Source organism: Chamaea fasciata, unplaced genomic scaffold (assembly GCF_029207755.1).
Source record: "Chamaea fasciata isolate MVZ Bird 193981 ecotype frontalis unplaced genomic scaffold, bChaFas1.0.hap1 SCAF_1008, whole genome shotgun sequence".
In the NCBI taxonomy this organism is placed as follows: Eukaryota; Metazoa; Chordata; class Aves; order Passeriformes; family Sylviidae; genus Chamaea; species Chamaea fasciata.
In genome coordinates, this window is record NW_027095093.1 from 1 (window position 1) to 15,669 (window position 15,669).

General features: G+C 47.3%; 1 protein-coding gene across 1 annotated transcript; it reads left to right on the plus strand.

The window, feature by feature from the left end:
* Positions 1-291: 291 nt before the first annotated feature.
* Positions 292-12,523, plus strand: LOC136306122 (atypical kinase COQ8B, mitochondrial-like; the record flags this gene model as incomplete). The annotated part of the gene is given in 9 exon segments (XM_066209458.1): positions 292-513; positions 1,726-1,807; positions 3,354-3,447; positions 4,075-4,216; positions 7,337-7,444; positions 9,025-9,090; positions 10,190-10,276; positions 12,055-12,195; positions 12,197-12,523. Coding segments are annotated over 9 exon segments (1,167 nt in total), but the record flags the coding sequence as incomplete, so codon positions are not given.
* Positions 12,524-15,669: the final 3,146 nt, after the last annotated feature.

Consider the following 15,669-nt stretch of genomic DNA (forward strand, 5'->3'; position numbering starts at 1 on the left):
GGATTTAATGGGATTTTATTGGGGTTTTAATGGGATTTTTATTGGGATTTTTATTGGGATTTTAATGGGATTTTTATTGGGATTTTATTGGATTTTAATGGAATTTTAATGGGATTTTTATTGGGATTTTAATGGGATTTTTAATGGGATTTTTCTGGGATTTTTTGGGATTTATTGGGATTTAATGGGATTTTTATTGGAATTTTAATGGAATTTTATTGGGATTTTTAATGGGATTTTTATGGGATTTTAAATGGGATTTTAATGGGATTTTAACGCGGTTTTTTTTGCTGGCTTACGACATTTTATGGGATTTTCACGGGGATTTTTTGGGGGAATTCTTGGATTTGTCCGGGAATCCGGTGTCCCCAGGCGGTTCTGGACGCGGAGCTGGGCGCGGGCTGGCGGGAGCAGCTGCAGGAATTCGGGGAGGCGCCGGTGGCGGCGGCGTCCCTGGGGCAGGTGCATCGGGGGCGGCTGCGCTGCGGCACCGACGTCGCCATCAAGGTCCAGGTGGGGGGAAAACCTGGAGTTTGGGGGGATTTGGGGGGGATTTGGGGGGATTTTGGGGAATTCGGGGAGATTTTGGGGGAATTTTGGGGGGGATTTGGGGAATTTGGGGGGATTTTAGAGGATTTTTTGGGGAATTTTTGGGGATTTGGGGGGATTTTTTTGGAATTTTGGGGGGATTTGGGGAATTTGGGGGGATTTTAGAGGATTTTTAGGGGATTTGGGGATTTTGGGGGATTTTTTCGGAATTTGGGGGGATTTTGGGGGATTTTTTGGGAATTTTGGGGGATTTGGGGGATTTTTTGGGGATTTTGGGGGGATTTGGGGAATTGGGGGGGATTTTAGAGGATTTTTGGGGGATTTTGGGGGATTTTTTGGGAATTTGGGGGGATTTCGGGGGATTTTGGGGGAATTTTTGGGGATTTTGGGGGGATTTGGGGAGTTTGGGGGGATTTTAGAGGATTTTTGGGGAATTTTGGGGGATCTGGGGGATTTTTTGGGAATTTTGGGGGATTTGGGGGGGATTTGGGGTATTTGGGGGAATTTTAGAGGATTTTTTTGGGAATTTTGGGGGATTTTTTGGGAATTTTTGGGGATTTTTGGGGGAATTTGGGGGGATTTTGGGGGAATTTTTTTGGGATGTTCGAGGATTATTGGGGATTTTGGGGGAATTTGGGGGGATTTGGGGGAATTTTTGGGGGGATTTAGGGGATTTCAGGGGTATTTTTCGGGATTTTGGGGGAATTTTTGGGGGGAATTTTAGAGGATTTTTGGGGGGATTTTTGGGAAACTTGGAGGGATTTGGGGGAATTTCGAGGAATTTCCGGGAATTTGGGGGGATTTGGGGGGAATTTTTTGGATTTGGGGGGAATTTCTGGGGGATTGGGGGGAATTTTGGGGGAATTTTTAGAAATTTGGGGGGATTTTGGGGGAGAATTTCTGGGGAATTTCGGGAATTTGGGGGGATTTTGGGGAGGGATTTTGGGGATTTTTTTGGGGAATTCTTTTGGAATTTGGGGGGGATTTGGGGGGAATTTTTGGGATCTGGGCTGGAACTTGAGGGTCAGTGAGGGGGAATTCGGGACAAAGGGGTGGAAACTCGGGGATTTGGGCCGGAACTTGGAATCTTGGGTTGGGATTTGGGGAATTGAGGTTGGAAATTTGGGAATTCGGGCCGGAATTGGTGAATTTGGTGATTTTTGGCCCCCCCTGCAGTACCCGGGCGTCGCCCGCAGCATCAGCAGCGACATCGAGAATCTCCTGATGGTGCTGAGCCTCAGCCCCGGCCTGCCCAAAGGTGCCGAATCCGCCCAAAATCGCCCCCAAATCGCCCCCAAATCAGCCCCAAAATCACCCGCAAATCAGCCCAAAATCAGCTGAAAATCAGCCCAAAATCAGCGCAAAATCACCCCAAAATCAGCCCAAAAATCAGGCACAATTCAGCCCAAAATCAGCCCCAAATCGCCCCCAAATCAGCCCCAAAATCGACCCCAAATCAGCCCCAAAATCACCCGCAAATCAGCCCAAAATCAGCCCAAAAATCAGCCCCAAATCAGCCCCAAATCGCCCCCAAATCAGCCCAAAAATCAGCCCAAAATCAGCCCAAAAATCAGCCCAAAATCAGCTGAAAATCAGGCACAATTCAGCCCAAAATCAGCCCCAAATCGCCCCCAAATCAGCCCAAAATCAGCCCGAAATCAGCCCGAAATCAGCCCAAAAATCAGCCCAAAATCAGCCCCAAAATCAGCCCCAAAATCGACCCAAAAATCAGCCCAAAGTCAGCCCCAAAATCACCTGAAAATCAGCCCAAAATCAGCCAAAAATCAGCCAAAAATCCTCCCAAAATCACCCCCAAATCAGCCCAAAATAAACTCAAAATCAGCCCAAAATCCCCCAAAATCAGCCCAAAAATCGGCGCAAAATCAGCCCCAGATCAACCAAAATAACCTGAAAATCGCCCCAAATCAGCCCAAATCACCCCAAGTTCCCTCTTTCTCCCCAAATTTCCCATTTTTCCCCAAAATTCCCTATTTCCCCCCAAAATTCCCAATTTTTCCCCAAATCCCCCGTTTTTCCCCCCAAATCCCATTTTCCCCCCAAATTCCCGATTTTCCCCAAAATCCCGTTTTTTCACCCCATTCCCCATTTCTTTCCCTCCCCAAACCCCAAATTTTCCCCCAAATTCTCCATTTTTTCCCCAAAATTCCCCATTTCCCCCCCAAAATTCCCCATTTTCCCCCAAATCCCATTTTCCCCAAAATTCGCATTTTCCCCCTCTAAATTCCATTTTTCCCAAATTCCCAATTTTCCCCCAAATCCCATTTTTTCACCTCATTTCCCATTTCTTTCCTTCCCAAAATCCCCATTTTTTTCCCCAAATCCCATTTCCCCAAAATTCCCTATTTCCCCCCCAAAATTCCCTATTTTCCCCCCAAATTCCCTATTTTCCCCCAAACTCCATTTTTTTCCCTCCCAAAAATCCCAATTCCCCCCAAATCCCCATTTTTTCCCCCAACCTCCCATTTCCTCCCCAAAATTCCCAATTTTCCCCCAAATCCCATTTCTCCCAAAATTCGCATTTTCCCCCTCTAAATTCCATTTTTCCCAAATTCCCATTTTTTCCCCCCAAATCCCGTTTTTTCACCCCATTCCCCATTTCTTTCCCTCCCCAACCCCCAAATTTCCCCCCAAATCCCCCAATTTTTCCCCCAAAACCCCCAAATTTTCCCCCAAAACCTCCGATTTTCCTCCCCAACTCCCCCCCCAAATTCCCGGTTTTTTCCCCCCAAATTCCCGTTTTTGGTTTTTTCCCAAAATCCCCGTTTCTCACCCCAAATCCTCAGGGCTGTTTGCGGCGCAGTCCCTGCGGGCGCTGCAGCGCGAGCTCGAGCTCGAGTGCGACTATCGCAGGGAGGCCCGGAGCACCCAGAAATTCCGGTCGGTTCCCGAAAATCCCCCCAAAATTCCCAACATTCCGGCAAATTTGGGGGGTTTGGGGCTTTTTTGGGATTTTGGGGGATTTTGGGGGCAATTTTGGGGGATTTTGGGGGATTTTTGGGGCGGTTTTAGGGGGTTTTAGAGCGGTTTTGGGACATTTTTAGGAGCGGTTTTCCAGGGATTTTGGAGGTTTTTAAATTTTGGGGGATTTTTGGGAATCACAAAAACTCACAAAAATCCCACTTTAATGGGATTTTTGTCGGATTTTGGCCGTTTTAAATGGGATTTTTTCGGAATTTTGGGGGAATTCGGGGTGGAATTTTTTGGGATTCGTGATTTAGGATATTTTGGGGATGGTTTTTCCGGGATTTTTATCGGATTTTGGCCATTTCTACCCGGATTTTTTGGGAGGGTTTTGATGGTTTTGGGTGGAATTTTTTGGGATTCGTGATTTAGGATATTTTGGGGATGGTTTTTCCGGGATTTTCGTGGGATTTGGGTCGTTTTTAATGAGATTTTGGCCGTTTTCAACGGGATTTTTATCGGATTTTGGCCGTTTCTACCCGGATTTTTTGGGGTTTTTTGGTGGGAATTTTTGGGATTTATTATTTTTTGGGATTTTCCCAGGTCCCTGCTGAGCTCGGACCCGTTTTTCCGCGTGCCGGGGGTGGTGCCGGCGCTGAGCTCGCGCCGCGTGCTGTGCACCGAGTGGGGGCGGGGCGAGCCCCTGGAGCGCTGCCGGCACCTGAGCCAGGAGAGGCGCGACCAGGTGAGCGGGGACCCGAAATTTGGGGGTTCGGGGGGGGAAATCCCAAAATTTGGGGGGTTTGGGGGGTGGGACCCGAAATTTGGGGGTTTGGGGGGGGGAAAATCCCAAAATTTGGGGGTTTGGGGTGGGGAATCCCAAAAATTTGGGGGATTTTTGGAGGTGGGACCCGAAATTTGGGGGATTTTTGGGAGGTGGGACCCGAAATTTGGGGGTTCAGGGGGGGGAAAATCCCAAAATTTGGGGGGTTCGGGCTGGGGAATCCCAAAATTTGGGGGATTTTTGGGAGGTGGGACCCGAAATTTGGGGGTTCGGGGGGGGAAAATCCCAAAATTTGGGGGGTTTGGGGGGGGGAAAATCCCAAAATTTGGGGGGTTCGGGGGGTGGGACCCGAAATTTGGGGGGTTTTGGGAGGTGGGACCCCAAAATTTGGGGGGTTCGGAGGGTGGGACCCGAAATTTGGGGGTTTGGGGGGGGGAAAATCCCAAAATTTGGGGGATTTTGGGAGGTGGGACCCGAAATTTGGGGGTTCGGGGGGGAGACCCCAAAATTTGGGGGTTTTGGGGGGTGGGGACCCAAAATTTGGGGGATTTTTGGGAGGTGGGACCCGAAATTTGGGGGTTCGGGGTGAAAATCCCAAAATTTGGGGGGTTTGGCAGGTGGGACCCCAAAATTTGGGCGGTTCGGGGGGGGGGGACCCCAAAATTTGGGGGTTTTGGGAGGTGGGACCCGAAATTTGGGGGTTCGGGGGGGAAAATCCCAAAATTTGGGGGGTTTGGGGGGTGGGACCCGAAATTTGGGGGTTCGGGGGGGTGAAAATCCCAAAATTTGGGGGATTTTGGGAGGTGGGACCCGAAATTTGGGGGATTCGGGGGGGGGACCCCAAAATTTGGGGGGTTTTGGGAGGTGGGACCCGATATTTGGGGGTTCGGGGGTGAATCCCAAAAATTTGGGGGTTTTGGGAGGTGGGACCCAAAATTTGGGGGATTCGGGGGGGGACCCCAAAATTTGGGGGATTTTGGGAGGTGGGGACCCCAAAATTTGGGGGTTCGGGGGGGGAAATCCCAAAATTTGGGGGGTTCGGGGGGTGGGACCCGAAATTTGGGGGTTCGGGGGGAATCCCAAAAATTTGGGGGGTTTTGGGAGGTGGGGCCCGAAATTTGGGGGTTTGGGGGGGGGAAAATCCCAAAATTTGGGGGGTTTTGGGAGGTGGGGCCCGAAATTTGGGGGTTTGGGGGGGGAAAATCCCAAAATTTGGGGGGTTTTGGGAGGTGGGACCCGAAATTTGGGGGTTCGGGGGGGGAAAATCCCAAAATTTGGGGGGTTTTGGGAGGTGGGATCCGAAATTTGGGGGTTTGGGGGGGGAAAATCCCAAAATTTGGGGGGTTTTGGGGGGTGGGACCAAAATTTGGGGGGTTTTGGGAGGTGGGACCCGAAATTTGGGGGGTTCGGGGGTGGAAAATCCCAAAATTTGGGGGGTTTTGGGGGGTGGGACCCAAAATTTGGGGGATTTTGGGAGGTGGGACCCCAAAATTTGGGGGTTCGGGGGGGGAAAATCCCAAAATTTGGGGGGTTCGGGGGGTGGGACCCGAAATTTGGGGGGTTCGGGGGTGGAAAATCCCAAAATTTGGGGGGTTTTGGGAGGTGGGACCCAAAATTTGGGGGGTTTTGGGAGGTGGGACCCGAAATTTGGGGGGTTCGGGGGGGGGAAATCCCAAAATTTGGGGGGTTTGGGGGGGGAAAATCCCAAAATTTGGGGGATTTTTGGGAGGTGGGACCCAAAATTTGGGGGTTTGGGGTGGGGAATCCCAAAAATTTGGGGGATTTTTGGAGGTGGGACCCGAAATTTGGGGGATTTTTGGGAGGTGGGACCCGAAATTTGGGGGTTCGGGGGGGGAATCCCAAAATTTGGGGGGTTTGGGGGGGGGACCCCGAAATTTGGGGGTTTGGGGGGGGAAAATCCCAAAATTTGGGGGGTTTTGGGAGGTGGGACCCAAAATTTGGGGGGCTTGGGGGGGGAAAATCCCAAAATTTGGGGGGTTTTGGGAGGTGGGACCCGAAATTTGGGGGGTTTTGGGAGGTGGGACCCGAAATTTGGGGGGTTTTGGGGGGTGGGACCCGAAACCTGGGGGATTTGGGGGGTGGGACCCGAAATTTGGGGGATTTTTGGGAGGTGGGACCCGAAATTTGGGGGTTCGGGGGGGGAAAATCCCAAAATTTGGGGGGTTTTGGGAGGTGGGACCCGAAATTTGGGGGGTTCGGGGGGGGAAAATCCCAAAATTTGGGGGGTTTTGGGAGGTGGGACCCGAAACCTGGGGGATTTGGGGGGTGGGGCCCAAAATTTGGGGGTTTCGGGGGAGTTTTGGGGGAAAATTTGGGATTTTTGGGAATTTGGGGGATTTTGGGGGGATTCATTTTTTAATTTGGGGGAATTTTGGGGAAAATTTGGGGAATCTTTGGGAATTTGGGGGAATATGGGTGGGTTTGGGGGGTCTTTGGGGGGATTTTGGGGGGATTTGGGGAGGTTTGGGGAATTTTCGGGGGGTTTTGGGGGTGAAATCCCAAAAATTTGGGGGATTTTTGGAGGTGGGACCCAAAATTCGGAGGGATTTGGGGGATTTTTGGGGGGAATTTTGGGGAATTTCGGGGAAAATTTGGGGAGTTTTGGGGAAAATTTGGGGAATTTGGGGGTTTGGGGGGAATTTGGGGGATTTTGGGGGTTTGGGGGGAATTTTGGGAGATTTTGGGGAGGTTACGGGGGGATTTTGGGGTGAGACCCTGAAATTTGGGGGGATTTGGGGGATTTTGGGGTCCTTGAGAGGCGGGATCCCAAAATTTTGGGGATTTTGGGGAAGTTTGGGCAGATTTGGGGAGATTTACCCCCAAATTCCGGGGATTTTGGGATTTCAAAGGGGCTTCGTTGATTTATTTTTTTCTTTTAAATTTTCGGGATTTTCTTTTAATTTTGTTTTTTCTTTTATTTTATTTTTTTAATTTTCGGGTGGATTTCTTGCGGATTTTTGAGGATTTTTTTGGGGGGGGAATTTTGAGACCCGGGAAAATTTTGGGAATGTTCCCAACCCCCCCCCCAAATTTTCCCGGGTTTAACCCTTTCCCGCCCAGATCTGCTCGCAGCTGCTCCGCCTTTGCCTCCTGGAGCTTTTCCAGTTCCGCTTCATGCAGAGCGACCCCAACTGGGCCAATTTCCTCTACGAGCCTCAGAGCCACACGGTCAGCGCCCAAAACAGCCCAAAAACCCGAATTTTGGGAAATTTGGGGGAAATTTGGGGGATTTTGGAGCATTTTGAATGGATTTGGGGGGATTTTAAGTGATTTTTGGGGGATTTTAAGGGGATTTAAAGTGAATTTTGGGTGGATTTTAAGGGGATTTTAAGGGGGTTTTAAATGGGGTTTTAAAGGGGTTTTAAGGGGATTTAAAGGGAATTTTAAATGGGATTTTAAGTGATTTTTTGGGATTTAAAGTGAATTTTGGGTGAATTTTAAGGGGATTTTAAAGGAGATTTTAAAGGGGTTTTAAGTGGATTTAAAGGGAATTTTAAATGGGATTTTAAGGGGATTTTAAAGGGGTTTTAAGTGGATTTAAAGGGAATTTTTAAGTGGATTTTAAGGGGGTTTTAAAGGGATTTTAAGTGGATTCAAAGTGGATTTAGAGGGAATTTTAAAGGGGATTTTAAGGGGATTTTAAAGGGGTTTTAAGTGGATTTAAAGGGAATTTTAAAGTGGATTTTAAGGAGATTTTTAAGGGGATTTAAAGGGAAATTTAAGTGGAATTTTAGGTGAGATTTAAAGGGGATTTTAAGGGGATTTTAGGTGGATTTTAGGGAGATTTAAAGTGGATTTTTAAGGGGGTTTTAATGGATTTTGGGGGATTTTGGGGGGATTTGGGAGGATTTTGGGGTCCCTGCCCCAACCCCAGCTGGGCCAATTCACTCTACGAGCCTCGGAGCCAAAAACAGCCCGAAAAACCCGAATTTTGGGGAGTTCGGGGATGTTGGAGGAGTTTGGGGGAAATTTGGGGGATTTTGGGGCATTTTGAATGGATTTGGGGGGATTTTAAGTGATTTTTGGGGGATTTTAAGGGGATTTAAAGTGAATTTTGGGTGGATTTTAAGGGGATTTTAAGGGGGTTTTAAGGGAATTTTAAGTGGGATTTTAAGGGGGTTTTAAGGGGTCAGAGCCAAAAATAGCCCAAAAAATCTGAATTTTGGGGAGTTTGGGGAATGTTGGTGAAGTTTTGGGGGGGATTTGGGGAGTTTGGGGGAATTTGGGGAGATTTTGGGGGGATTTGGGGGAGTTTTGAGGAATTTTGGGGGGATTTTGAGAAGGTTTGGGGGATTTCATGGTGGGTTTTGGGGGTATCTGGGAATTTTGGGAGAGTTGGGGGATTTTGGGGGGATTTTAGGGGTATTTGGGGCAGATTTTGGGGGGTTTTTTGGGGGGATTTTTTGGGATTTAGGGTGGAATTTTTGTGGGTTTTTTTTTATTTTTGTGGGATTTTTTGAGGGGTTTTTGAGGGATTCGGGGCAGATTTTTGGGGGGATTTTCGGGGATTTTTTAAATTATTTTCGGGGGGATTTTGTGAGATTTGGGGCAGATTTTGGGGGGATTTTTATGAGGTTTTTTGGGGGATTTTGGGGGGATTTTTTTTGGGATTTGGGGCAGATTTTTATGAGGGTTTTTTTTGGGATTTTTGGGGGGATTTGGGGCGGATTTTGGGGGGTTTTGGGGGGATTTTTGGGGGGTTTCCTCCATCCTCAGCCCCGAATTTGGAGGTTTTTGGGTCTCCCCAGGTGACGCTGTTGGATTTCGGGGCGTGCCGAGAGTTTGAGCGGGAATTCACCGACCACTACATCGAGGTGGGGGAAATGGGGGAAAAACGGGGGAAAACGGGAAAAAAATGGGGAAAAATGGGGAAAAATGGGGAAAAATGGGGAAAAATGGGAAAAAATTGCGGAAAAATGGGAAAAAATTGGGGAAAAATGGGGGAAAATGGGAGGAAAATGGGGGAAAATGGGGAAAAGAGGAGAAAAATGGGAAAAATTGGGAAAAAATGGGAAAAAAACGGGAAAAAATTGGGGGAAAATGGGGAAAAATGGGGAAGTGGGAGAAAATTGGGGAAAAATGGGGGAAAACGGGAAAAATGGGGGGAAATGGGGGAAAATGGGAAAAAGAGGAGAAAAATGGGAAAAAATTGGGGAAAAATGGGGAAAAATGGGGAAAAAATGGGAAAAATGGGGAAAAAATGGGAAAAAATTGGGGAAAATTGGGAAAATGGGGGAAATGGGGAAAATGGTGAAAGATGGGATAAAATTGGGAAAAAATGGGGAAAATTGGAGAAAACGGGAAAAATAGGAAAATAATGGGGAAATGGGGAGGAAAAGGGGGAAAAAAAGGGAAAAAATGGGAAAAAAGGGGAAAAGTGGAGAAAATTGGGAAAAAATGGGGGAAAATTGGGGGAAAAGAGGAGGGAAATGGGGACAGAACGGGGGAAAATGGGAAAAAATTGGGAAAAACTGGAAAAAATGGGGGGGAAATGGGAAAAAAATGAGGGAAAATAGGGAAAATGAAAAAAAATGAGGGAAATAGGAAAAATGGGGAAAAAATGGGGAAAAATGGGGAAAAATGAGGGAAAAATTGGAGGGAAATGGGAAAATGGGGAGAAAACAGGGATTTTGTGGGATTTTTTTTTTAAATTTGTGGAATTTTGGGGGATTTTTGTTGGATTTGGGGGGATTTTTTGGGGTGGTTTTGTGGAAATTTTGAGAGGGTTTGAGGAAAGTTTAATTTTGCGGGATTTTAATTTTTGGGGATTTCCGGAACATTTTGCGGGAATTTTGACGGGGAAAAAAAATCAGAAAAAAAAACCCCGGGATTTATGTGCAAAAAAAAAAAAAGTTAAATTTGGGTGAAAAAGGTGAAATTTGGGGAGAAAATTGTGGATTTGGGGGGTTCCAGGTGATCCGGGCCGCCGCCGACAAGGACGAGGAGAAAATCCTGAGGAAATCCCGGGACCTGAAATTCCTGACGGGCTTCGAGTCCAAGGTGAGAATCGGGGCAAAAAAAAACCAGTTTTGGGGCTTTTTTATTCCCCATTTTGGGGGGTTTTCCCCAAATTTTGGGGATTTTTCCCCAAATTTCCTTCCCTCACCCAAATTTTCGGGTTTTTTCCCCAAATTTCCTTCCCTCAACCAAATTTTGGGGTTTTTTTCCCCCAATTTTGGGGGTTTTCTCCCTAAATTTCCTTCCTTCACCCCCAAATTTTGGGGTTTTTTCCTCAAATTTTGGGGTTTTTTCCCCCAAATCTTGGATTTTTTTTTCCCCATATTTTGGATTTTTTTTCCCCAAAATAATGGATTTTTTTCCCAAAAATTTTGGGTTTTCTCCCCAAATTTCCTTCCCTCACCCCAAATTTTGGCCTTTTTCCCCCAAATTTTGGGGTATTTTCCCCAAAATTTTGGGTTTTCTCCCTAAATTTCCTTCCTTCACCCCCAAATTTTGGGTTTTTTTCCTCAAATTTTGGGGTTTTTTTCCTCAAATTTTGGGTTTTTTTCCCCCAAATCTTGGAATTTTGTTTCCCCCAAATTTTGGAATTTTTTCCCCCAAAATTTTGGGGTTTTCTCCCCAAATTTCCTTCCTTCACCCCCAAATTTTGGGTTTTTTTCCCCAAAGATTTTGGATTTTTTTCCCCAAAAGTTTTGGAATTTTTTTCCCCAAAATTTTGGGGGTTTTCCCCCAAATTTCCTTCCTCACCCCAAATTTTGGGTTTTTCCCCCCAAATTTCCTTCCCTCACCCCAAATTTTGGGGTTTTTTTTCCCCCAGATTTTGGAATTTTTCCTTCCCCAAAATTTTGGATTTCTCCACCAAATTTTCGGGTTTCTTTCCCCCCCAAATTCCCTTCCCTCACCCCAAATTTTGGAATTTTTTTCCCCAAACTTTTGGGGTTTTTTTCCTCAAATTTGGGGGTTTTTCCCCCAAATCTTGGAAAGTTTTTTGCCCCAAATTTTGGGGTTTTTTCCACCCAAATTTTGGGGTTTTCCACCCAAATTTTGGGTTTTTCCCCCCAAATTTCCTTCCCTCACCCCAAAATTTTGGGGTTTCCCCCCAAATTTCCTTCCCTCACCCCAAATTTTGGGTTTTCCCCCCAAATTTCCTTCCCTCACCCCAAATTTTGGGTTTTCCCCCCAAATTTCCTTCCCTCACCCCAAATTTTGGGTTTTTCCCCCCAAATTTCCGTCCCTCACCCCAAATTTTGGAATTTTTTTCCCCAAACTTTTGGGGTTTTCTCCCCGAATTTCCATCCCTCATCCAAATTTTGCGGTATTCTCCCCCAAATTTTGGATTCTTTTCCTCAAATTTTGGAATTTTTTTTCCCCAAATTTTGGGGTTTTTTTCCTCAAGTTTGGGGGTTTTCCCCCCAAATCTTGGAAAGTTTTTTGCCCCAAGTTTTGGGGTTTTTTTCACCCAAATTTTGGGTTTTTCCCCCCAAATTTCCTTCCCTCACCCCAAATTTTGGGTTTTCCCTCCAAATTTCCTTCCCTCACCCCAAATTTTGGTTTTTTTTCCCCCCAGATTTTGGAATTTTTCCTTCCCCAAAATTTTGGATTTCTCCCCCAAATTTTCGGGTTTCTTTCCCCCCCAAATTTCCTTCCCTCACCCCCAAATTTTGGGTTTTTCCCCCCAAATTTCCTTCCCTCACCCCAAAATTTCGGGGCCTTTTCCCCCCCACCCCCATGTTTCCCCCCCCCCCTCCCCTCCCGACCCCAAAATCCCCTTTTTTTTCACCCCAAAAAAATCTCTCCCTCTTTTTTTTTTTTTCCAGGCCATGGAATCCCTGCACGTCCGGGCCGTGCTGCTGCTGGGGGAACCTTTCTGGGGCCCCCAACCCTTCGATTTCGGGGTTCAGGGCACGGCCCGGGGGGTCGGGGGGCTCCTGCCCCAGATGTTGGGGGGTCGCCTGGGCCCCCCCCCCCGAGGCCAGCTACGCCCTGCACCGAAAACTCGGGGGGCTCTTCCTGGCCTGCGCCCACCTCGGGGGCCGCGTGGGCTGCAGGGAGATCTTCCAGAGGGTCTACGAGGAGTACTGGGGGGCAGCCCCAAAAACCCCCGCGGGGGAGAAAAAACAAAAGCCGGGGGAGGAACGCCGAAATCCCGAGGGGAAAACGCAAAATCCCGAGGGAAAAACCTAAAATCCTGGGGAAAAACACAAAATCCCGAGGAAAAAAAAAAATCCCGAGGGAAAAAAACCAAAATCCCGAGGGAAAAAACACAAAATCCAGAGGGGAAAACCCAAAATCCGGGGGAGAAACCCTGAAATCCCGGGGAAAAAACACAAAATCCCGAGGAAAAAACCCAAAATCCGGGGGAGAAACCCTGAAATCCCGAGGGAAAAACCCAAAATCCCGAGGAAAAAAAACAAAATCCCGAGGAAAAAAAAAAATCCCGAGGGAAAACCCTGAAATCCTGGGGAAAAAAAACAAAATCCCGAGGAAAAAACCCAAAATCCAGAGGGAAAACCCTGAAATCCCGAGGGAAAAACCCAAAATCCCGAAGGAAAAAAAAATCCCGAGGGAAAACCCTGAAATCCCGGGGAAAAACACAAAATCCTGAGGAAAAAACCCAAAATCCAGAGGGAAAACCCTGAAATCCTGGGGAAAAACCCAAAATCCCGAGGGAAAAACCCAAAATCCCGAGGAAAAAAAAATCCCGAGGGAAAACCCTGAAATCCTGGGGAAAAACACAAAATCCCGAGGAAAAAACCCAAAATCCAGAGGGAAAACCCTGAAATCCGGAGGGAAAAAACCCAAAATCCAGAGGGAAAACCCTGAAATCCCGGGGAAAAAACACAAAATCCCGAGGAAAAAAAAAACAAAATCCCGAGGAAAAACCCTGAAATCCCGGGGAAAAACCCAAAATCCCGAGGAAAAAAAAATCCCGAGGGAAAACCCTGAAATCCTGGGGAAAAAAAACAAAATCCCGAGGGAAAAAACCCAAAATCCAGAGGGAAAAACCCAAAATCCCGGGGAAAAAAACCCAAAATCCCGGGGAAAAAAAACCAAAATCCGGGGGAGAAAATGGGAAATTTGGAGGAGAATCACCAGTCCTCAATAAAGGGGGTTTGACCCCAAAATTTCTGAGGATTTGGGGTTGGAGTTGTGATTTTTTGGGGGGTTTGGAGTTAATTTGGGGTCTGGGGAACCCCAAAATCCCGGAGGGGAACCCCAAAAATCCGGGGATAAACCCCAAAGTCCGAGAGACGCCCCGGAGTCCTCAATAAAGGGGGTGTGACCCCAAATCGGGGCCGGGGTTTTGGAATTTTTGGGGGTTTTTGGAATTTTTGGGGTTTTTTTTGGAATTTTTTGGGGGTTTTTGGAATTTTTGGGGGGGTTTTGGAATTTTTTTGGGGGGTTTGGAATTTTTGGGGGGTTCTTTTTCTGGGGGTTTAGGATTTTGGGGGTTCCTGGTTTGGGAGTCGGGGTTTTTGGGGGGGATTCTGATTTGGGGGTTCGGATTTTGGGGATTCCATTTTTGGGGTCGGTTCCCGGTTTTTGGGGGTTCCGATTTTGGGGGTTCAGATTTTGGGAATTCCATTTTTGGGGATTCCATTTTTGGGGTCGGTTCCCGGTTTTTGGGGGTTCAGATTTTGGGGGTTCAGATTTTGGGAATTCCATTTTTGGGGATTCCATTTTTGGGGGGCTGTTCCCGGTTTTTGGGGGATTCTGATTTGGGGGTTCGGATTTTGGGGATTCCATTTTTGGGGCTGTTCCCGGTTTTTGGGGGATTCTGATTTTGGGGTTCGGATTTTGGGAATTCCATTTTTGGGGATTCCATTTTTGGGGCTGTTCCCGGTTTTTGGGGGTTCAGATTTTGGGGGTTCAGATTTTGGGAATTCCATTTCTGGGGATTCCATTTTTGGGGTCAGTTCCCGGTTTTGGGGGATTCTGATTCGGGGTTTCAGATTTTGGGGATTCCATTTTTGGGGATTCCATTTTTGGGGTCGGTTCCCGGTTTTTGGGGGTTCAGATTTTGGAGATTCCATTTTTGGGGATTCCATTTTTGGGGATTCCATTTTTGGGGGGCTGTTCCCGGTTTTTGGGGGGATTCTGATTTGGGGGCGTTAATTTGGGGGCGGGGTCTCCGTTTTAGGGTGTTGGGCGAACAAACGGGGGTGCGGCTCATTTGCATATTCATGAGGCCACCAGCCAATGAATCTGGGGTTATGGCAGGTGAGGATTGGGGGTTAATTTGCATATTCATGAAGCTCCCAGCCAATGGGTGCAGGGCTGCACTGGGCGGGGTTTAATGCTTTGATTTGCATATTCATGCGGCGCCAGCCAATGGCTGCTGCGCTGTGCTGGGCGGGGTTTGGTGGTTTGATTTGCATATTCATGAGGAGGCAGTTAATAGATGCGGAGCAGTGTTGGGCAGGTCGCTCTTTTAATTTGCATATTCATGATGCCTCCAGCCAATGGCTACAGAGCCGCACTGGGTCGGGCGGTGGTGATCTATTTGCATATTCATGAGGGGGCGGGGCTCAGCGGGGTCAGGGGTTTGGGGATCCCCAAATTTTGTCCTTTTCAGGTTTTTTTTCATTATTTCTCCATTTCCCCCATTCTCCCCCATATTTTCCCCCCGTTTTCTCTCATTTTTTCCCTCTATTCCCCCATTTTCCAGCTTTTTCCCCATTTTTCCCCTTTTTCCCCCATTTTTCCCCATTTGTCCCCCCGTTTTTCTGCGTTTTTCCCTCTTTTTTTCCCATTTCCCCCCATTTTTTCCACCTTTCCCCCCGTTTTTTCCCCATATTTTCCCCTCTTTCCTCATTTTTTCCTCATTTTTCCCCATTTTTCCCCATCTTTCCCTGTTTTTTTCCCAATTTTCCCCATTTCTCCTCATTTTTCCCCATTTTCCCCCCGTTTTTCCCTGGTTTTCCCCGGTTTTCCCCATTTTTCCCGTTTATCCCCATTTTTCCCGTTTTTTCCCCCATTTCCCCGTTTTTCCCGGTTTTTCCCCGTTTTGTCTCCTTTTTCCCATTTTTCCTAATTTTCCCCTTTTCCCCCCATTTTTTCCGTTTTTTTTCCATTTTTCCCGTTTTCCCCCCATTTTTTCCTCATTTTCCCCTGTTTTTTCTCCGTTTTTCCCCATTTTCCCCCGTTTTCCCCCGTTTTCCCCCATTTTCCCTTTTTGCCCCATTTTCCCCTGGTTTTTTTTTCCATTTTTCCCCATTTTCCCCATTTATCCCCGTTTTTCCCCATTTTTTCCCCATTTTTCCGTTTTTTCTCCGTTTTCCCCCTTTTTCCCGTTATTTTCCCCATTTTCCCCATTTTACCTGATTTGCCCCCATTTTTTCCCCATTTCTCCCGGTTTTATCCCAATTTTTTCCCAATTTTCCCAGTTTCCCCGTTTTCCCCCCATTTCCCCCCATTTCTTCCCGTTTTTT